Source organism: Bacillus rossius, chromosome 10 (assembly GCF_032445375.1).
Source record: "Bacillus rossius redtenbacheri isolate Brsri chromosome 10, Brsri_v3, whole genome shotgun sequence".
NCBI lineage: Eukaryota > Metazoa > Arthropoda > Insecta > Phasmatodea > Bacillidae > Bacillus > Bacillus rossius.
In genome coordinates this window covers 44,733,984-44,758,209 of record NC_086337.1, presented here as the reverse complement: position 1 = coordinate 44,758,209, position 24,226 = coordinate 44,733,984, and the positions used below count along the sequence as shown (strand labels likewise).

Sequence of the window (24,226 nt, the reverse complement as noted above, 5' to 3'; positions counted from 1 at the left end):
ATAAAATTTTTGTATTTATGTAGCATTTTTGTTTGTATGTAGCCTTGTTTTCAGCCTGTAAAAATTTCGTTGCATGGTGAGCGCGCATCGTAAAAATTCACTCTCCTTTTTTTCTTAACGCGCCTAAAGAAGTATAACGTAAATATAGCATTACGGTATTACTAAGATTTACTTTACCAGGCTCTGAAAGTATTGTGCTTCTGCGTCGAGCAAGTTAGCGTGTATCAACCAACTTTATCACCATTTTGGAATTATTTATATCAAATACTCTTTTATTTTCATCACTAACGAACTAGTCAATTTCATGTATCGCAAAAGAAATGCTTAAACTATTTATTCTCTAAGGGCCCTTATACACGGGAGACTTCCTGTAGCTATGTCGCAGCGACTTAAGATGTCGCTCTTGACGGGACCAATGCTTTATAACTGATCCATGCACACGAGCGACATTTTTTCTTCTTATCGCCGCGACTACGAAAAGACGCAACCGGTTCCATTTCTGTCGCGAGTCGCCGCAGTCCGAACGGTCGCCGAGCGATCGCCAAGGCCCGGGAAACACGCGTGTTTAAACATGTTCCCTTCTTCACGCGGCGACACGGCTGTAGCAGCGACACGCCAGAGCCACGTGTCTCGTGCCCCTGCATGCAGCGACACGGCATTTAGCAAGTAATATGGAACCGGAACCGTTAGTTTCACAGGTAGAAAAATACCTGAATTCTATAATCACGCATAAATAAATAAAAGTGATAGAAATTTGAAAGGGTAATTGTGGTCAAATGTGTGTAAAGAGTGTTATCGCAAACTGGGGTGACCCTGGGTGTATAAGAGAAGAAAGAGAAAAACAGGAAATGTTTATTCATCAAAAGCTTTTAATAAGTCGCTGACTTACTAGCGGATAAACCCATTGCTGTCTTCACATTTTTTTTTTTTTTTAGAACCATTAGTACACGAAGGCATGCTAACTCTACGAAATCCATCTCGATACTGCGACAGAAGTGATGCTCGAATGCAAGGGCAAGCGACTGTCGCCTGAAGCTGCGACTTTTGTCGCTCAGTCGCCAAGATAGACAGTCGCCCGTGTTTAAGGACCTAAATCCGCAAACGTGCAACGTACGGTTTTTTTATTCACTCACCTTTTAATTTTGTAGTCTTCATGATGAAAATGTCCGGTGCTCCTTCGTCGTAAATGTCCTCAGCAATGTTGAAAAATTTCTCGAAAGCAAGTTGGGCCATTCAAGAAGTTGTGTTTTTTTTTTTTTTTTTTTTTTTAAGATCTGCTCATTATAAATCAACACTTTCAAATTCGAAAAAAATATTTTTTCTAGGGATTCATAACAAAAAACAGTGTTTCGCAATAGTTAAATCTCGCACAGAAGCAAACTTAATAAATACACAACATTAACAGATTCAAAATTTTCTTACTATACGTATACCAGAAAAAATTACGAAAGAAACTTCAAAATCCCAATCTATAAATACGCAATAATAATATATATAAATATTTACCAAAAATTACAACAAAGTTTAAAATAAAAAAAAACAAAAGGAGCAGTAATACGCTCTTTTGGATTATTTGTAAAGTGACAACATTTTATAAGAAAACCAACATTATTCATATCTCAAAAAAGCAAAAAAAAAAAGTTTACATTTCAAGTGCAAGACCTATTGTTTGCGGTACCAACAGTCGCAATACATCTTCATAGGTGGCGTAGTACTTGGCTGATTAGCGTTTGGACAGTTACTAACATGCAGAGCACCTGCTCGTGGTAACAAAACTGAACTTCTTAAATCTGTTTTCTCGTTTTCACTTTTAGTGGGGGTTAAAGATAGTAGTGGAATCTGTGGTAGTAAACTCATAGCGGTTGAAATTGGTGTTGGAGTGGTTGTAATAATAGTTGTCGATGTTGCTGGTGTCTCAGTAGTGGTTCTTATTTCGTTACGTTTTCTTTCAGTAGTATTTGTCAGAGATGTAGGGGGTTCAGTCGCTGTTGATGTGATATTCTGTGGTGTTGTTATTTCTGTAGTGCTCACCGAAGTAGTGGTACTTGTCATAGATGTAGGGGGTTCAGTCGTTGTTGATGTGATATTCTGTGGTGTTATTTCTGTAGTGCTCACCGAAGTTGTGGTACTTGTCATAGACGTAGTTGGTTCAGTCGCTGTTGGCGTTGTTGTTGTAATAGTAGTACTATTTGTTTTGTCACAGTTACTTTTGGTGGTGGTTGTGATATTCTGTGGTGTTGTTATTCCTGTAGTGCTCACCGAAGTAGTGGTAATTGTCTGAGATGTAGGGGGTTGAGTCGCTGTTGATGTGATATTCTGTGGTGTTGTTATTTCTGTAGTGCTCACCGAAGTAGTGGTACTTGTCATAGATGTAGGGGGTTCAGTCGTCGTTGATGTGATATTCTGTGGTGTTATTTCTGTAGTGCTCACCGAAGTTGTGGTACTTGGTATAGATGTAGGGGGTTCAGACGCTGTTGATCTGATATTCTGTGGTGGTGTTGTTATTTCTGTAGTGCTCACCGAAGTAGTGGTACTTGTCATAGACGTAGTTGGTTCAGTCGCTGTTGGTGTTGTTGTTGTAATAGTAGTACTATTTGTTTTGTCACAGTTACTATTAGTGGTGGTTGTGATATTCTGTGGTGTTGTTATTCCTGTAGTGCTCACCGAAGTTGTGGCACTTGTTTGAGATGTAGGGGGTTCAGTCGCTGATGATGTGATATTCTGTGGTGGTGTTGTTATTTCTGTAGTGCTCACCGAAGTAGTGGTACTTGTCATTGATGTAGGGGGTTCAGTCGTTGTTGATGTGATATTCTGTGGTGTTGTTATTTCAATAGTGCTCACCGAAGTTGTGGTACTTGGTATAGATGTAGGGGGTTGAGTCGCTGTTGATGTGATATTCTGTGGTGGTGTTGTTATTTCTGTAGTGCTCACCGAAGTAGTGGTACTTGTCATAGACGTAGTTGGTTCAGTCGCTGTTGGTGTTGTTGTTGTAATAGTAGTACTATTTGTTTTGTCACAGTTACTTTTGGTGGTGGTTGTATTATTCTGTGGTGTTGTTATTCCTGTAGTGCTCACCGAAGTTGTGGTAATAATCTGAGATGTAGGGGGTTCAGTCGCTGTTGATGTGATATTCTGTGGTGTTATTTCTGTAGTGCTCACCGAAGTAGTGGTACTTGTCATAGATGTAGGGGGTTCAGTCGTTGTTGATGTGATATTCTGTGGTGGTTTTGTTATTTCTGTAGTGCTCACCGAAGTTGTGGTACTTGGTATAGATGTAGGGGGTTCAGTCGCTGTTGATGTGATATTCTGCGGTGGTGTTGTTATTTCTGTAGTGCTCACCGAAGTAGTGGTACTTGTCTGAAATGTAGCGGGTTGAGTCGCTGTTGATGTGATATTCTGTGGTGTTGTTATTTCTGTAGTGCTCACCGAAGTAGTGGTACTTGTCTGAGATGTAGGGGGTTGAGTCACTGTTGATGTGATATTCTGTGGTGTTGTTATTTCTGTAGTGCTCACCGAAGTAGTGGTATTTGTCTGAGATGTAGGGGGTTCAGTAGCTGTTGATGTGATATTCTGTGGTGTTGTTATTTCTGTAGTGCTCACCGAAGTTGTGGTACTTGGTATAGATGTAGGGGGTTCTGTCGCTGTTGATGTGATATTTTGTGGTGGTGTTGTTATTTCTGTAGTGCTCACCGAAGTAGTGGTACTTGTCATAGACGTAGGGGGTTCAGTCGCTGTTGGTGTTGTTGTTTTAATAGTTGTACTATTTGTTTTGTCACAGTTACTTTCGGTGGTGGTTGTGATATTCTGTGGTGTTGTTATTTCTGTAGTGCTCACCGAAGTAGTGGCACTTGTTTGAGATGTAGGGGGTTCAGTCGCTGATGATGTGATATTCTGTGGTGGTGTTGTTATTTCTGTAGTGCTCACCGAAGTAGTGGTACTTGTCATAGATGTAGGGGGTTCAGTCGTTGTTGATGTGATATTCTGTGGTGTTGTTATTTCTGTAGTGCTCACCGAAGTTGTGGTACTTGGTATAGATGTAGGGGGTTGAGTCGCTGTTGATGTGATATTCTGTGGTGGTGTTGTTATTTCTGTAGTGCTCACCGAAGTAGTGGTACTTGTCGTAGACGTAGTTGGTTCAGTCGCTGTTGGTGTTGTTGTTGTAATAGTAGTACTATTTGTTTTGTCACAGTTACTTTTTGTGGTGGTTGTGATATTCTGTGGTGTTGTTATTCCTGTAGTGCTCACCGAAGTTGTGGTAATTGTCTGAGATGTAGGGGGTTCAGTCGCTGTTGATGTGATATTCTGTGGTGTTGTTATTTCTGTAGTGCTCACCGAAGTAGTGGTACTTGTCATAGTTGTAGGAGGTTCAGTCGCGGTTGGTGTGGTTGTAATAGTAGTACTATTTGTTTTGTCACAGTTACTTTTGGTGGTGGTTGTGATATTCTGTGGTGTTGTTATTCCTGTAGTGCTCACCGAAGTAGTGGTACTTGTCTGAGATGTAGGGGGTTCAGTCGCTGTTGGTGTGGTTGTAATAGTAGTACTATTTGTTTTGTCACAGTTACTTTTGGTGGTGGTTGTGATATTCTGTGGTGTTGTTATTCCTGTAGTGCTCACCGAAGTTGTGGTAATTGTCTGAGATGTAGGGGGTTCAGTCGCGGTTGGTGTGGTTGTAATAGTAGTACTATTTGTTTTGTCACAGTTACTTTTGGTTGTGTTTGTGATATTCTGTGGTGTTGTTATTCCTGTAGTGCTCACCGAAGTAGTGGTACTTGTCTGAGATGTAGGGGGTTCAGTCGCGGTTGGTGTGGTTGTAATAGTAGTACTATTTGTTTTGTCACAGTTACTTTTGGTGGTGGTTGTGATATTCTGTGGTGTTGTTATTCCTGTAGTGCTCACCGAAGTAGTGGTACTTGTCTGAGATGTAGGGGGTTCAGTCGCTGTTGGTGTGGTTGTAATAGTAGTACTATTTGTTTTGTCACAGTTACTTTTGGTGGTGGTTGTGATATTCTGTGGTGTTGTTATTCCTGTAGTGCTCACCGAAGTAGTGGTACTTGTCTGAGATGTAGGAGGTTCAGTCGCGGTTGGTGTGGTTGTAATAGTAGTACTATTTGTTTTGTCACAGTTACTTTTGGTGGTGGTTGTGATATTCTGTGGTGTTGTTATTCCTGTAGTGCTCACCGAAGTTGTGGTAATTGTCTGAGATGTAGGGGGTTCAGTCGCTGTTGATGTGATATTCTGTGGTGTTGTTATTTCTGTAGTGCTCACCGAAGTAGTGGTACTTGTCATAGACGTAGGAGGTTCAGTCGCGGTTGGTGTGGTTGTAATAGTAGTACTATTTGTTTTGTCACAGTTACTTTTGGTGGTGGTTGTGATATTCTGTGGTGTTGTTATTCCTGTAGTGCTCACCGAAGTAGTGGTACTTGTCTGAGATGTAGGGGGTTCAGTCGCTGTTGATGTGATATTCTGTGGTGTTGTTATTTCTGTAGTGCTCACCGAAGTAGTGGTTCTTGTCTGAGATGTAGGGGGTTGAGTCGCTGTTGGTGTGATATTCTGTGGTGTTGTTATTTCTGTAGTGCTCACCGAAGTTGTGGTACTTGGTATAGATGTAGGGGTTAAAGTCGCTGTTGATGTGATATTCTGTGGTGTTGTTATTTCTGTATTGCTCACCGAAGTAGTGGTACTTGTCATAGACGTAGGGGGTTCAGTCGCGGTTGGTGTTGTTGTAATAGTAGTACTATTTGTTTTGTCACAGTTACTTTTTGTGGTGGTTGTGATATTTTGTGGTGTTGTTTTTTCTGTAGTGCTCACCGAAGTAGTGGTACTTGTCATAGATGTAGGGGGTTCAGTCGCTGTTGATGTGATACTCTGGGGTGTTGTTATTTCTGTAGTGCTCACCGAAGTAGTGATATTTGTCAGAGATTTAGGGGGTTTAGTCGATGTTGGTGTTGTTGTTGTAATAGATGCTGTATTAGTTGTCTCAGTAGTACTACTTGTTTTTTCATAGTTACTTTCGGTGGTGTTTTTGGTATTTTGTGTCTGCGTAACAATTGTTCTTGTAAGTCCTGTAGTGTTCACAGAAGTAGTGGTATTTGTTTGTGATGTAGGTTTTTTAATCACTGTTGGTACTGTTTTTGGTTTAATATATGCTGTATTTGTTTCCATTTTTAATGTTTTCTTTGTAGTTATTGGCACTTCTGTAGTAACTGAATATGAATTATTGCTATTTTCTTGTTTAGTTTTACTTATGGCCATATTTGTAAGTTGTGCCATAGCATTGGGGCTGCTTTGATCTTTACATATGTAACAATCTCTATTTTGTATACTTGTCCCGTCCTTATTTTCCGTTTTGTATCCACATGCTGCTTGTAACGCATTCCCCAATTTCTCTTTCATTGCTTCTATGTGGCACAACAGCTGACACAATAAGTTTTTAATTGTGTCAGGCATCGATTGTGTTGCTGCATAAGTGACTTCAGTTCCATTATTATTTGGTATGACGTTTCTAGATGTACTGTTGTGTGGAAATGTTGCTAGCACTGCCAATGTGATTATCTAAAAAGAAAAGAAAAATATAATTATTGTTTGTTTGAAATTTTTTAGCACTATATTGTGATGTTTTTATATTGTCATACTGTGTTGCTGTGTTAGTGACAATACTTGCAGAAAAGGTTTTTAAATGTACAATTTTATATTTTAATTAGACGCTATTATGTCAGTGATTAAAAACTTAAATATATATTATATTATACATATTTTTTTCAAGGACAATCTAAACTTTGCCAGATCATTGATTTCAGTTATTTCTGCATATACTGACACAAAAATACATATATTAGGGCCTTAAAGCACATGTTGCGTAAGTCAGTTTTTTTAGTTAGAGATAGGATCTTGTTCACAAAAAAAAATCTCTCTGTTAACTGCACAAACTGTGTAAGTTGTAGTTTACCTACCAACCGCACAGGTAGCAGCACAATTTTTGCATTCAGTGGCTCTATTGTACAACAATTATAATAAAACATTAAATATCTCCCAACAAAGATAATGTGAATTACACCACTTGTGCTTTTAGGTTCTCACACACACACGCATATATATATATACACACACATATACATATATATATATATATATATATATATATATATCTTATATATAAAATTCTCGTGTCACAGTTTTCGTTGCCATACTCCTCCGAAACGGCTTGACCGATTTTGATGAAATTTTTTGTGCTTATCCGGTATCTATGAGAATCGGCCAACATCTATTTTTCATCCCCCTAAATGTTAGGGGTAGTCCACCCCTAATTTTTTTTTTATTTCCAGTTTTTGGTAGGAAATCACCATGGCAACGGCTGTTGCTTTGTTGATGCTTCATTCGTCTCTATGGCAACGGCTATTTCATTGTTAGTGCAGTCCTCATCACCGTTGAAATTTTGCGGGTACTTTAAATATCAAAAATTGCCCTTTTTTTCAAGAAAATATTACATTTTCCGAAAATTAGATCCAATGGGTGGTTAAAACCAGGCAACAGTGGGTACTTTGTCTGCATGAGAACAGGATTTTGCATTGTCCATGCCTTCTGCGTCTCCATGGCAACGGGCATCGCGCGGCAGTGGCGTACCCACAGGGAGGGGCATGTATAATGAGCGGCGCAAGAGTGATCTGCCTGTAGACTGCCGTAGCGAAGTACGGGTACATCAGTTGTACGTTGCGTGCACGAGTCGGGAAACCATCGGTACATTATACAGCATTGTAATAAATTTTAACTGAATTTTTTTTATTTACCGTTACTGTAAATGGGAGATGTGGCTTAATTTTTTTCCATTAGTATAGCCGTGCGAAGCCGGGTCGGGCAGCTAGTATATATATATATATATATATATATATATATATATATACAGGGTAATTATAAAGTCCGTGAAACATTTCAAAAAATCGGCACAGTGAAATGGCTAAGAATTATGTAACAAATTATATACCACGTGAAAGAAAAACTCTCAAAGTTTTTTTTTTTCACTAGTTATAAATGTTCTATGTGTCCACCTTGCGTCACACGACACACATCTAATTGATAGTCCAATTCTGACCAAACCCGAACCAGAATATCAGGAGTGATGGTAAGAGCAGCTGCTACGATGCGGTGTCTCAATTCGTCAAGGTTCTGTGGTAGAGGTGGAACATAAACACTATCCTTGATGTATCCCCACAATAAAAAATCGCAAGGTGTCAAGTCCGGTGATCGTGGTGGCCACGGGAGTAGCACTTGGTCAGCGGCCGCCCCACGGCCCATCCAGCGATGTGGCAACGTATCATTCAGATAATCTCGTACCACATTGTGGTAATGAGGTGGAGCACCATCTTGTTGGAAGATGTAGTCCCTGCTATCAGCTTCAAGTTGTGGCATAAGCCGTAATTGCAGCATGTCGAGGTAGGTGATACCAGTGACAGTTCTCTCAGCGAAGAAGGGGCCATAAACTGTCTTGTTTGACATGGCACAGAACACGTTAACTTTTGGCGAATCTCGGACGTGTCCGAGAGTTGCATGTGGATTCTCTGTCCCCCATATGCGTCGGTTGACTCTTCCTGAGAGATGAAAAGTGGCTTCGTCACTGAAAATTAATTTGCTTGCAAAGCCATCGTCTTTAAGACAGTTCTGCATGGCAATGCAGAACTGCAGTCGGAGCAATTTGTCATCGTGGCTGATGGCTTGCAGAAGCGGCAATTTGTACGGCTTCACTCTTAATCGCTTACGAAGAATTTCCCACAATGTTGGCTGACGAATGTTCAATTCTGTACTAGCCCGATAAATTGACTTCTTGGGACTCCGCACCATGACGTCCCGTACACAATCCACTGTTTGTTGTGACACGCCTGGCCGACCCGACCGTTTTGCGTCGCATAAACAGCCGTCTTCCTTGAATTTCATGTACCACTTCATTATGCTATTGTAAACTGGTGGTGTTTTGTTAAACTTGCCACGGAAAGCTTTTTGGACACTCACTACCTATTCGCTACGGGCGTATTCAAGCACACAAAAGGCTTTCTCTGCCTGATTCGCAGCCATTTTCTGCAATTACATGCACTAGCGCTCCTGTCGGTTGTTTTTTAAAATAGCTTTTTGGCGCTACATTCAAAAAAACTTTGAGAGTTGTTCTTTCACGCGGCATATGATTTGTTACGTTATTCTTTTCCATTTCGCTGTACCGACTTTGAGAAATGTTTCACGGACTTTATAAGTATCCTGTGTGTGTGTGTGTGTGTGTGTGTGTGTGTGTGTGTGTGTGTGTGTGTGTGTGTGTGTATATATATATAAATTCACATGTGTAAAAAGCATTTTATTTTACTAGGATGCCTGATGATATTCAACCTGTATTGTCTATGTTTGTTTCACACTAGATTTAATTATTATTTTCTTCCTATGTTGTAGAGTTTTAGAGCAACATCTGATTGTAATTTTAGGAATACGTGCGTGTGTATTTAAATAAATACAACTAACAAATATTAAATTTTATTAGACCATAATCTAAAATCAAAGTAATGAAAGCAAAACTTATATTTCGGCACTATTATTTATCAGCTTTCAATAAATGAAAAGAAATTGGTGTTTTACAATATATTCATCTGACGAGATTCTCTTCCTGATATTTTATTTACAATCAAAATTTTATAGCTAACCAACTTCCTCATGAATCTCTTTTCCCACCTCTCTCTCTCACACACACTCTCTCTATCTCTCTCTCTCTCTCACACACACACACACACACACACACACATAAATGTAGTCAACGAATGGTGACATGAAAATACGCGTGGCGCAGAAACGTTATCCGCCTAGAAAAATTTCATTAACTAACAAACTATTTTTTTGTAGTTTCCCTACTTTATCCTACAAGTTATACTTATGTTTTAGGAGAAAATGTGTTCGTCGTTATCCAATAACATCCAAACGAAACTACGGAAATAGATGAAAATCGCGTGAGCATCATAATAATAATAAAAGCTAACTTTTATGTTAGTTTCGACGGCAGAAATTTCAATAGCTTCACGGGGAAAAAATCTTAAGTATAAATAGCAGTATAACGTTTACGCAAGTTATGCAACTTTTGCTGTTTCGTAACGACCAAATCGCCTTTAAAAAATCAATTGTCACCCTGTAAATAAAATTTGAACTCATATAATCAGCTGATATAATCGTGACATGTTAATAAGTTGTAATAAAAATATATGTGCCATTTTTTTATTTAAAAATAATATTTAAGTTTCTAAATAACTTTTAGAAATATTAGTACTGTTAAGAGAAACCTTTTGTAATTATTATCCAAAATTATTTTATTTTAAAACTCTAAGCTATGTTGCACTAAAATACAGTATCTCTTCGGCAAAGATAAAAAGTAAGGATGATAAATAGGGGCATTTTTTTTGCGAACGTAAAATCTTCCTTTCTATTATTTAGCCAAAAATATTCGTAACTATATGTGCCTACGTCTTAATTTTCGTATAATTCAAGAATTTGGTTAAATACTTCTGGAACGATGCGTGCAAAAACAAAGACGTGCTTTCTACAAAAACGACGTGACATATATTATGATCGAATAGTTAAAAAAAATATTAGATATATTTTTCTTGAAGCTGTAGCAAATTAACATCAAAAATATTTTATTGTTTTTTTTAGCCTTCTGTATCATTTCTTATTACTATCGACTGGAAAAATTCGCGGGACCAATGACTTCTAGGATGCACTCCACAATTCTACGGATACTAGGACAAATATCACCCACATTGGCTGCTGTCTTGTGAGACGTCCCAACTTAATAAGTAGCATGTGATTCGATATAGCTTTGATTGAGGGTTTCTCATTGGCCGAGAGTTCTCCAGATGTGTTGTGAGACAATTGCAGAAGAAGCTCTAAGATAAAGCTATTTTAATTTTAGCCTCTTGCAAAATAAGTCCGCTAAATTTTCCAGTTTATGCTAATTGCTAAATATCACTGTATTGAAAAAAATTTCATGTGCGGACACGACTCCGTTACATTTTTGTTATATATGTATATATATATATATATATATATATATATATATATATATCAGGCAAGTTAAAATCTGTGCTAAAGAATATAAGAGTGATTCAGGTTGCGAAGTAAAACATTTATGGTCCCGACATTGAAAGGTTTACTTTGCCAACAGCACTGTAAAAAAAAAGTGAGCCGCAGTTGAATAATGAGCCATAAATAAACATTACAGAATACCATTGCACTTAGTATGCACTCCCGTGTCAAGTACATTGAAATGGGTACTACTTTACGTTGAATAATCTCTACAAAATCGGAGGTATGATATAATTTAGTGAAAAATTTACGTCAGCTCATTTTATCACGTCAGTGTAATATATATATATATATATATATATAGAGAGAGAGAGAGAGAGAGAGAGAGAGAGAAATAACTCACTACGCCTATTAAAACGCTTTGTTGCAACACCTAAACGATGATAGTTATAGTGATTTTTGACTAAGCCATTTTTCAAGATTGTTTGGTTCGCTTTCTGGTCCAAGCGGCTAGTGAGGTTCGAACCATCACAGGACAGACGGCGTCCGTGGCACGACAGTAGCAACCTCATTCGCTGCTCTCGATCTCACAGAAAAACTGCACTGCAGTGTTTTACTCAATGCTTCCTTTTCCGTACCTGTCATGTTAATATAGCTGACCTGTTCCATAGAGGTTAGGAAATTAACAAAAAACTGTGTGTCGTCCACACTCTACGGCCGGTATACCAAGACACAAAAAATAAGGGTTTAGTTGTTGAATGTGCTACACCTGTACCCTAATAGTATTCCAAGTGAACGATAGTACATGGCCAGTCCCCCCCCCCCCCCACCTTTTTTTTGGGCATGGATTTTTGTGTCCTATTCTTTGCCGATTTGTTTCTAAACTTTCGCGCATGCGCAGAGCTCACTATTTCGTTGGTTTCGTCCAGACGGCGGACCCAAATCTGGCGCCATTAACTCGTATAATCTATATTCAATTTCGTAAATATCGGGGGACGAACCAAATGTGTTGGTGTGCCAAATGAAAGTTTAGGGTAGCGAAACTCTTAATGGAATACCTTTTGTACACTTTAATGGTCATAACAAGAAATATTCGCAACATAAAAAGTACTTGAGAAAAAAAAAGAATAACACAATTTAATTCTTGCGATGGTGCAGCTATCTCCAGGACTTTTGCCGTAACAAGTGTATCGATGGTTGACAGTAGTCCGCTAGAATGTGTTGGATCCAGTTTCTAGCCTCGCGCAGGGAACAGTTTATTAAAACAGTTCCTTTCATGTTCCCTTACTGGTGGGATTAGGTTTGTGTCACGTTCTGGAATACGGCCCGCGAGTTTGGTTACGGTTGTATCCCCACAAGCCAGTGCTTATTCGCTACCTTACCCGAACGTCTTGGAATACCGCCCTTCAAGTTATTTTAATTTGCCTCGTATTCTTAGAGTTATTTTCTTAACAATCATTAATATTGGTTTGGTTGTAAGGTTTTTTTTTTTTTTTTTTTTTCCACTCCTGGACAAAATTTTCGTGAAACAATAGTCGAATTTGACTTTCACGCGTAGCTTTTTTTTTGTTTGATGCACCTATAGCCATACTTTTGTGAAATACGTCCCTTGTTGATTGTCTATCGTTCCCCCTCTTTCAGAACACAGTATCGTTATGGTCACGTGACGGACTAACATTAGGCCGACAATTGTTAACATCGTGTTTAAATTCTGGACATGTTTGGTTCGCGACGTCTGTCTCCGATATTGAAAAAGTGTTCCAATCGAGAAAAAAAAAAAAGCTCATGGGTTCGAACTACGGAAAAACCATGATTTGAATATCGTTTTTAGTGTAAATCTGAAGTAACTCTGGCCAGCTTTTCTGCGCTTAGCAGAGTCATTTCGAGACTAAATTAAAATTAAAATTATTAAAACCATCTAGTACAACTATCTAGACAAACGTCTTATATTTTAAGTAAATGCATTGGGGAAATTGAGCTTCTAACCATCCATATTTTTTTTTTTTTAAATTAAAATTATTGTATTGATAAGATAGTGACGAAAGTGAGATTTAAATTTTAAACTATGTCAGCACTGTAAATAAATTGAAGCCACTCAAATAATCTAATTGTTTTTTTTTCCTCGCTGAGCCGTTAATAAAAAAGGTTATGTGAGATTAGTGCCTCCAATAACATGAGTTCATTTTTTTTATACGTAAATATGTGATAACATGCCGAATTTAAATAATTTTAATTTTTTTTTAAATTAAGTGACATGTATTACATTATTAAAAAATAAAAAATAACATAACATCTTGGCTCTACCTACAGAACCCCTTGAATGTTGTTGTTACCTTCGTTGCGATCATGGTCCTTCGAGAGGTGGTTTCTTCGCCCGACACTAAGTGGCGCTGTCTTCACAGCCTCGCCGCGTTCGCTCGACCTCCGACGCCGTCACAGGTGCGCTCGGCTTGTCAGACCTAGGGTCTTGCACGTCGAGGTGCGTGCTGTGATTGATGCCTGCAAGCCCCGGCGCCCGGGTAAATATAGTTGCGGAGTGGCAGTCGTCACCCAGGTCAGGTCAGGACGACGATCGGGGGAGGAGGGGCGACGTATCGCCTCGCCGTGAGATTAGCGCACCGTTCGTCACCTCGGGCGGCCTTGGGTGCTGGAGGGGGGGGGGGAAAGGGGGAGTTTTCTAGGTAGGGCAGACCTCTGGGGCGGGGCACCCACTCATCGGCGCCTGCAGATACCGCGGCCGGGCGGGCTTGCATCACGCGGCCGGCGGACAAAGCCGCCCCGGACCTCAGTTCCTGCGCTGCCCAGGGTGTCCACAAGGAAAAAAATATTTCGTACCAACTTAGGCGAGAAAAAAGTACTAGATTAGAAAAAAAAAGTACTAAATTATAATTTGTTATGGTTTTTAACAATTTAGGCAGTTATTATGACATTGCAATGCTCGAACTTAAATATCACACCACACACACATACATTCCATAGTTTTTTTTTTAAAATAATTACGCTTAATAATAAAACATATTGGAGTTACAATAATATTATTATATTAAAGAAAAATATACTAGATCTGTACTAAACCACTAAAAAAGTTATAAAAGTACTAGATCTAGTACGAAAGTACTAACTGTGGAGACCCTGGCGCTGCCCCTGTACGGATCCTCCCCCCAACCCCCTACCCTACCCCTTCACGAAAATCCTTGTTTATCCAACAATAGCATGTCCCATCCCCCTAGTGGGCATTTACTCTCTCTTTTCCCAGTGCGCGATGTCAGTGTGCCGTGTTGCCAGTTGTATCCGAACAGCACAATGGTTTTAAACATTACTTTATAATGTAATGCATTTTTTTTTAATGAAAATTTTAAATGGAAATACATTTCCTTGTTGTATTCCATCAAGAGCATGAATTGATAATATTGAACTGTTACTTCTAAGCAAACGTAACAGAAAGATGCCATATTGGTTCCAATCTTTTTGGTATAAGATTTTCTTATATAGGTATTGCAATATTATTATTTTTTTATTTATGTTCCATAACTAATGGAATGTCTTGTTACTTATCGTGACCGACTGTTACAAACCAAATAAATTGTTGTTTGGATCTGATATATATATATTTTTCTTTTAGAGTGTACCTGTACACATGTAAAAAAAAACCCTTTCAAAAGATACTATTTCGTGGTTGAAGAAAAAAAATTGTAAAATTAAAAATATTCTAAATGTATTGTAATTATTAATAGCATAGCACTTCCCCCTCCCCCTCCCCTCTGGACTTAAGAAGACACTCACTGGGATGCGGCGCGCTTGCTCTTTCAAAATCACGACTTTGAATAGGGGTTGTTGGTAAACGTAAACGTCGGACGAAACTATTGTTCTATGGGAAATTTGCTGTATACTCTCACCACACCCTGGAAGATTTCCTGTAGATTTGCTCCCCTGATTGTTAGTGTACAAAAAAATAAAAATTTTAACGTCGACGTACCAGGTAAGTAGGTGGAAGGTGGCGACAGTGTGCTCTGCAATCCAAGCGTGAGGCAGACTGTGGCAAGACGGGGCTTGCGAGTCGTCCAACCGCCGGCCCAGTCCGGATCATCAACGTGACAACTGCAGAGATCCTTTCGGTCCATTTCAGGTTCGGCTTCACAAACATTTCTCGGGAGGCAGCTGCAAGAAAACCGTGACGTTAAAAAAAAAAATTTTTTTTGACGTGATAACGTCTTATAAATCGATGAACGCCGGCTGCACGCACGAAAAAAATTGTCACGTTCCGCCTGAGCCGAGCGTGCAAGGAACCGGCCAAACCACCGTGCGAGTAAATCTTTCTGTAATATCAAACAGGTTATGGCGGGCTTTTTAACTAATTGTTCGTGATTATATTTGAACAATTTTTTTTAATTAAATTGGCAAAAACTGTAAATAATATTTGAAAATTAAAAAGTATGCAATTTTTTTCATCAATGTTTTCTTATGAAACCGACTTTTACAGACAACCCCCTTTTTTCTTCGGTGATTGGCCTTGCACACACACACACACACACACACACTCTCTCTCTCTCTCTCTCTCTCTCACTCTCTCTCTCTCTCTCTCTCTCTCACTCTCTCTCTCTCTCTCTCTCTCTCTCACACACACACATATATTCATCTAAAAGAAGTACAGATTTGAACATTTACGTATGAAAACAACTGTACCGACTACAAAATAGTGTTGTTCGCAGTATTACTGGGTTCGGTTTCTTACCCAGGTAAAATTATACTTTTGTGTTATACTAGGTACCTCGAATGGATAAAAAAAAAAATTTGTAAACCGTTCCCGGAATAGCTTTACAGTATTGACTGGGCACATTTATAGTCATGATGAAGCAAAATTGATTCCAATTATTATTGAATATTTGATTATATTTTTTCATGGTTTAAAAAAATTACGCACAAAAAATTGACAACAGCTTGGTAAAAATCGTTAAGATAAAACGCATGATTTTTTTTTCATATTTCATGTGTTGAAAATGGTTTTAATAACCATTTGAAATCATATTTTTGCTTTTCTGCTTTTTCAAGCTAAAATCACCTTGAGTGACGTTTTCAGTTTTCCCAAATATTTTATAACATAAACATTAAACGGTAAAATTGAAAAGCAAAAAATGTTGTCCTTGGTTCTATTCGGCATGCTGAAAAACGTATTTTACCTACTGCGAAATCCTAAATGAACTTCCTTTTTTTTTTCAAGCACAAATTATTTATGGAATTCATTTTTTCGATGAAGAAATTATAAACATAACGTCAATGCAGAGAATTTATCTCTAGTATAAAACAAAGATTGACAAATCAAAATATGTAAATACGTAAAAAATACTGTAAACAAGCTAAAATCGCCATTGTATAAATAAATAAATTATTAATACATATAAAATATTAACAGGAAAAAAATTTCATTACTATAATTACTTAAAAATATATCAAACTGGTCTACAATGAAAGGTTGAAGTGCATTATTTATATTTTCAAACAATGGCAAAGCTTTCATGAGATTTCCACTGACATTTGAGTTCCTATAAAAATTATATCTGATATTTTTAAAATAAATACAGAAAGAAAAGACGCATTTCTGTGATGAGAAATAAACTCACTTAAGACAGTGCTCTATTCAGTTCTATTCTATTCAATTCAGTGTTCACACAGTGCTCTAATCAAACAACAACTTGACTATGCATACCAAAATCGCTCAAATGGTACATCGGGGCGTTTGAAAAAATATGTTCTTTCAAAATACCAAACAATTTAGCTTTACCGTATTTTTCTTAGGGCGTAATGCTAAAGTTCCTAAGCTATTAGTATAACGGTGAAGTGTGAAATTTTTGAAGATAGTGTTGAAAAATATCCCAAGCATTCATTACAATGCGGTGAAAAAACGTGATTTTATATAAAACTGTCATATTGTTATACTCACTGTAGCCCAAACGTGTACAAGTAGCGAGTTCGATGTCATGTAAGCTATGATATTTGCAAATATTTCTATTTTTTTGCTTAGTTTATTTATGAATATACGTTCATTAGAGCGTTAAGAATAAATTAAAGCTTAGTGGCAAAAAAAACTGCTGCAAACGTGCGAGTGCTTAGAATCTATCAGTTAAATTAATTTGCGAAGGTAATTAGAAGGTTAAAGTGTTGTCAGTATATTCAATTATTAATCACAGGAATACTTCGACCAATAAAGTCAATATACGATTTTTTAATTTGACAGTAGAGAGGTTTATTTCGTATTTTAATTAGATAGGCTAAATTATTCGTCTGAATATTAAAATTAATTTGGTCTATAGTCAGGTTTCTTTGTCATAAGCGAACGATATCAACTATGACTCATAAATGATAAAGGAATTTGATTGTTATTTTTTTGTTAGCTTACTTCTCCTGTAGTGCCTAGTATCTAATTAGTCATAACCAAACGTTTAATTGTCTCTAGATTAACAATCCGCACGTGAGATATCACTAAAATGCCATGCCGCGCTCTCATTCGAACCTGCGCGCGGTCTGTTTTGTACCTATATCTGGCCGTGGTGATAATTACCGCGCATTCGGTTAATATAACCCGTGCGGCCCGCCAGTGGAAAGGTTAGGTGCTGAACCGAGCACCTACGTGTGTGTGGCGCAACCACGTGGCAATAGGGTATGTGTTGATTCGGCCAAGTTGCGTTCCGGCAAGCCTGTAACATTGGGCCGTTGTCACAACTATGCGATTCGGCCGCTACGACTATAACTTTCGCTGTTTTTTTTTGACGTGACAACGTCTAATAAATCGATGAACGCCGGCTGCGCGCACGAAAAAGGATGACTCATTGTCCCGTTACGCTCATTGTACGCTTGCGCCGCATCTATCTTTCTTCCGCTCGATTGGAACAACCATCGATTTGACTTTTTCGAGGCACATTAAACTTGAAACACTCCCATTCGTTTACTACTTTTCCTATCATCATCCTATCCTTAGCAGAATAACACAGATTGGAAGAAGTTAAATACCAAACACGTATAAAAGTTATAGTTAAAATAATCTGTTCGTTAAAGTAATAAACATATTTGAATTAATGAGTGCAAATAAAAGTACATTTATCAATTAAATTGTAGATTTCATTTCACTCCTTCTTTGTATCCATACAAAATAGTGATATTTCGATAAAAATGATTTAATTTTATTCATAAAAGTATGCAATCATTTCATCAATGTTTTGTTATGACGTTGTCACGTTAAACTATCGTCCGTAAACCGACTTTATAGACAACCAATTTTTTTATTACTTACTTACTTACTTACTTACCTTCTTGAAAACGTCTATCCAACCGTCTTGTGTTAGACAGAGTACCCGTCGAGATCCGAATCGCTAATAACCACGAGACTTAATGGTGCGTCAGCAACGGTTTGAGCCTGCGACGGGTGATTCGTGTCTGCACGTGTTTTGTCGCGCAGTTTTTTTTTTTCGTGACGTCGTCTTACCATCGTAGGCGCGTTCGCGTTATTGTTAAACGGTACTAAGCTTTTTGTGCAAAGTTGTAAATTGGTGTAGCGTGGGAAAAGCGTTTGGCCAGGAGACACTGGGGCGGGTGCCGTTCGTGAATACTTTGCCGATCAACTGCTAGGACCCAATGTACTGAAGATATAAATAATCAAATTACATATTAATACGAAGCACTTGTTACCTATGATTTTACCCCGACGTTTTCACGGAAAAATGTTTGGCGCTCTCCCGAACTGCGCCTTTATCTGAATTTTTTTTACGAGTATTCTTTCGACAATGCAGGTATCTCAAGTATGCGCAAAGTAAATTTGTCAAAATCTAACATGTAGACATGTGATCCAGATTAAATCACCGAGTAGAAATTGGCGACCCATCCGTTTCAAACACATCGTGTGACACTGGCCTAAGGCATCACACTGAGAAAAAGGTTTTTTTTTTAATCAAACAAATTTTTGTTTATATATGGCGAAACAAATATTTACTTGGTGGAACAAAATGCCTATTTTGTTAGCTTAACCAAACTCGGAAAGAAACAAAAATGATTTGTTACACCTAACCAAATATACATTTGAGTTGACATCATTTTGTTGGGTCGACAGAATCTTTCCTACTACCAAATATTTGTTTGAATTAACAAAATATATTCATTTCGCAACATACAAACACAAATGTTTTTGAGGCAAAAAACCTTTCTCTCAGCGCACGATTTGCTGTCCAGCAGTTGTTACTGGATTAAAATACTGTTGTTTTTTTGTTTGTTTTTTTGAGGGGAGGAAGGAATCTGTCTGTCATGTGGCAAGGAACTATCTCACCATTTAATTGGTTTATGACCCAGGAAACCGTGGAAAACAGAAGTCAGTATCTAATACAATTTTTGACATACGCCATTTCATTTTTGCATGTTTGTCATGGAAAAAAAAAAACTCAAGAATGCATAAGAAGAAATAAAAATGAAAACATATACCCACACAGAAAAAGCCTAAATCACAGCTGACGTCGAACAGATTGACCCAACAATGAATCTAAACAGGTTTTATGGACAAAACAACGACGGAAGCACAGATGAAAACACTCAAACTTAAATTATCAGACAGCACAAGGATATCGTGAAAGGAAATACTGTCGTGAAAAATCACAGCACAGACGAACACGTCGTTGTTAGCCCGCTGTGTTAGTCTGTGATGTCGTTGTGTTGACTATAATACCTGTTTAGGTTCATTGTTGGGACCATCTGTTCTACATCAGCTGATTTAGGCTTGTTCTCTGTGTGTTTATGTTTTCATTGTTATTTCTTACTAGCTGACCCGGCGAACTTCGTACCGCCTTAGCGTAGCAATGATGCACTACTTTATTTTGTATAGCTGACCTATCTTAGGTATCTTAGGTGGCGGTACAAATGGCGTGAATTTGACTTGGCCGCTGGCGCAACACAATCCAGGGGCTTCATTTTTAAATTTCAATGCCTTGCTATGTGGACACACAATATTCATTAGTCCAATAGCAACAATTTGCTCTGAACTGTAATCAATTGCCACATTATAACTGAATGCAGCTCCGTGGGGATTAAACACAACATTCCTATCTTGATATCGATTCCGTTCAAGTTCATTTCGCGCTTCGCGTTGCTCATCACTTTGATTTGCTCGTATATTTCTTTGACTTGCCGTATTTCGAGTTCTGCGGCCTAAGCTTGTACGTCTGGTTGGTGGCATTGTTAAAAACGAAAATCCAACTGAAAATAAAAAGCTCTCATACATTTTCTGTATAACCATGTATACCAAATTATAGTATTGTGTAGTCACCAAAAAGTTCTAAAAATCAATATGAAGCTGTGAACTTACCATGATTAACAAACACTTATTAGCAAACAAAAATCTTCTTAGTCTTTAAAACAATTATATGTCAAACGACATAAATTTACATTAAAAAAGTTCAAAAATGAAAATTCAACTGTAAATTAAAGAAAACGGTTGTATTCTTCTTTATAAGCAAGTATATCACACAAAAACAAACATAGAAAATGTTTACATAATGTATTGATTTGTTTTTCTATTTTTAAACTGAAACACAGTAATAACGAATTATGGCATGACAATGGCCTAGGCAGAATGTACACAGCCAGAATAGCCTGCGCCAGCAGCTCTGTACCGAATGTACCGGTACAATATGTAGTAAAACGTTAATGTTGATAAATATTTCCTAAACGATACAGTTTCTTTACATCCTCTTTGAAGATATTTGCAGCAAACATTCTGTCAATTCTATGTCAAACGTCATAAGGTTACTTTAAAAATATTTATATTGTACAAAGTGTTGGGTTAGTTTGGAAATAATTTTATATATGGTGGTTCAGTATTCTTAAATTTTCTAATTTTCCGTTAAATTTTTTCTTTCATAAGAACCTTCTCGTGACAATAACAAACACAACAAAAAAAGAATTAGTGCAATCGGTTCAGTCATTTACGCGTGATGGCGTGACCAAGGGAAATAGGAATTCATTATTCTTAAATTTTCTAATTTTCCGCACAATTTTCTTAATTTTTTCTTTCATAAGAACCTTCTCCTGACCATAGCAAACACAACAAAAAAAATTAGTGAAATCGGTCCAGCCGTTCACGCGTGATGCCGTGACCAAGGAAAACGGGTTTCATTTTTATATATATAGATTTAGCATTCTTGAGTTTTTTTTTCCATAACGAACAGTGCAGTGGTGTATGTCAAAAAATTGTATTAATTCAAAACTCCCCATTGCACGAATAATTTAAAAAAAGAAGTCATTATGCTTGAGCTGGGATTCGAAATTATGTCCCCCAGAGCGTGAGTCAACTCTCGGTTCCTGATGCTATGTCATTAAACTTTGTTCTTAAAATAAAAAAAAAACAGCGTAATTGATCAAATATTGTTAATCACAATTGGTAAAAATAATTGTAAGTTTTCTGTGGTTAAAATTTTATTGACCGCATGTGTGTATTATCAGATGTGACAAATAATAGCATGTAAGATGTACACACGAGTCAATAATGTTGCTGCATTGTAATCAGTTATTTGTAACTATTTTTACAATGTATTGCAAGAAATTTTCTTTTAAAAAAGGAAAACGGGACTTGTGCTTTTCAGTTCGATCGGCACACACAGTTACGAATCAATGTAATGTTATCATATGAGTAATTTTTTTTAGTTACTGACCCAACATAATTGTTATTATGAATATAAAACTTCTTGACATTCATAAATTTTAGCTGAGGCTTTCTGTATTCATTGAGATTAAATAATCATTAAAGTTTATTTGTTAATTGAAAAGAAAGTGCCTCATTTCTGTCAATATTAACCGATAAAATATGAATTAATGTGATTAGCAGGCTGACCCTTTAAACTCATTTATTCTAATGTCCCTTTAAAGTTTTGGAGGAGAAAGACGACTTAAAAATCTTAATACTTTTTAAATTATCTATGTGTGAGGCGAACAAAGAGTGGACGACCCTGGCACGTAGCGATATGCACACGTCATGCAGTTATGTTTAACTTTTATCGCTATGGTTATTTCTATCTCAACCTTCAACATAACTCATTCATTTAGGAGCACTGAAACAATTAACCTTAGTGACTCGGAGCGCCACGCATGATCCTGTTGCGTAAAACACTAGTGTTCCATTATTTTGTGTTCATTTGTATTTTAGAGTTTACGATCGTACTCGCCAGTAAAACCGTTACAACTCCTCCAGACTGATTCGCAGTGGAGCAGTCAGTGTTAAAAGTTTTCCGGTTATTTTTTTTCTTCCGATTCCTTGTAGTTTTAACAGGCGATCTCGCTTTGCTTAAGAAATTACGAACACTATGAAAAATTACGGATTTTTTATTTAAGAATTCACCTCAAATTAAAAAAAAAAAAAAGAGTACTTCGTAATTTCAGGTTACTATGTCGTCGTAGAAACTAAGCCATATTTCAACTTCCGAATTATGTTTTTTTCTGTATAAACAGCGTAAACGCATACGTAGTAGAAATAAGTGTGTTTTTCATGATTCTTAAACAGTTTATGATTTTTTTTTCTTTTATACCAAGATTTAATTTGTAAGTGTATATATAAGTGAGAGAACTTTGTACCCGTAAATTTACGAAGATAACTTTATATTTACGAGATCTTTAGATAATTTGTAAACAGTTTTTTTTCTCGTAAATTTGAGGTAAAAATTTTTAACTTTGTGCCTGAAAATTATGTCTTTATTGATACACCAGGTTGTCTTAGTGTTGTAAGAATTCTTATATCCTTCCATGACTAGTTTCTCACTGAATGTAGCCGTGAAATTAAAGGATAGTTTGTCTAACGCTGCATCCTTGCTATTCGGAAACAACTGTGCACTGTTAAAAATTTTCACCTTCAATTTACGAAGAACACTGGTTACATATTACTGAGGGATCTTCGTAAATTTACGGACACGTGATTTCACATTTCTTTGAACATCTCTGTCCGACTCTCCATCCGTACCATCCTCTGCATCTCGTATACTCCTTACGCAATTAATGCATGCCGTTTGCATCCGGCATGTCTGTGCCCTGGGTTTTCCCTGTGTCTGTGCAGGTTTCACCTGGGCCCAACTTAGCATAGTTTTTAAGATAGGGGAGTTAGTGATTGCGCCAATCCCCGCACATAGCGCACGATGCATGCGACCCTCTCCCTGCATGGCATATCCCCAGCGTGACCAGGGCCTAGGCGTATAGGCTTCGGCCTGAGACGCATCTAGGTCCCTCCCTAACCCGGACCCCTCCTACAAAATACACTTAGCTTTTAGTTAGATTGAACATGACTCCAAAAGAATATTCGTGGTGTTTTAACTAACCTTTTCAAAAATTTGTTAATAAGATTTTTTTATCCAAGTGATATATATATATATATATATATATATATATAACCTTACTTATTTGTACTTTTTATAAACGACATAGTTAATGTTATTCAGCATTCGAGAGCTTTGCTCTATGCGGATGATCTAAAAATATATAGTACCATTAGAACACCAAGTGATTGTTTATTGTTGCAAGAAGATATAAATAATGTAACTAAGTGGTGTCAAACTAACGGAATGAAATTAAATCTTAAGAAGATTAAAATAATATCATATTCTAGGAAAACATATACAGAAAATTTTAACTATGTAATAAACAACAACATGATACAGAGAACTTATTGTATGCGTGATCTAGGTATTCTCTTAGATTCAAAATTTTACTTTCATCACCACGTGGATAATTTAATTGCAAGTGCAAACAAAATAATTGGGCTTATAAAATATTTAACTTATTTGGCTAGCTCTCTTGATTCTGTAATTAGTCTTTATTTTACGTTAGTAAGATCGAGATTAGAGTATGGCTCTGTCATCTGGAACTCTATAACTACCACTGACTCAAATAGACTTGAAAATATACAAAAGAAATTGTTCAGATACATTTATAACAAACATTTAATAGATGATAATTCAGAGAATTTTAACTACGATCTAATCCTTGAAACCCTGAACACGCATACACTGCAGTTTAGAAGGAAAGTTTCTGATACTGTTTTTGTAATAAATTGTTTTATAAATGTTTACCACAGCACTGAAATATTAAACAAAATTGGTCTTCGAGTTCCTTCATTCAATCATAGAACAATGCGACCCTTTCGAACGTATCACATAAAAAATGAGCT

General features: G+C 37.2%; 2 protein-coding genes across 2 annotated transcripts in view; one reads left to right on the top strand and one right to left on the bottom strand.

The window, feature by feature from the left end:
• The window catches only part of LOC134536057 (homeobox protein Nkx-6.1), a 557,696-nt gene that overhangs the window by 397,261 nt on the left and 136,209 nt on the right, over window positions 1–24,226 (top strand). The window lies entirely within an intron of this gene.
• LOC134536050 (mucin-2-like) lies at window positions 1,573–13,542 on the bottom strand. Its single transcript, XM_063375578.1, has 2 exons — window positions 13,377–13,542; window positions 1,573–6,552 (listed from the first exon to the last, which is right to left on the bottom strand). Exons 1-2 carry the CDS (start codon window positions 13,389–13,391, stop codon window positions 1,663–1,665), a joined length of 4,905 nt encoding a protein of 1,634 aa, XP_063231648.1. The 5' UTR covers window positions 13,392–13,542; the 3' UTR covers window positions 1,573–1,662.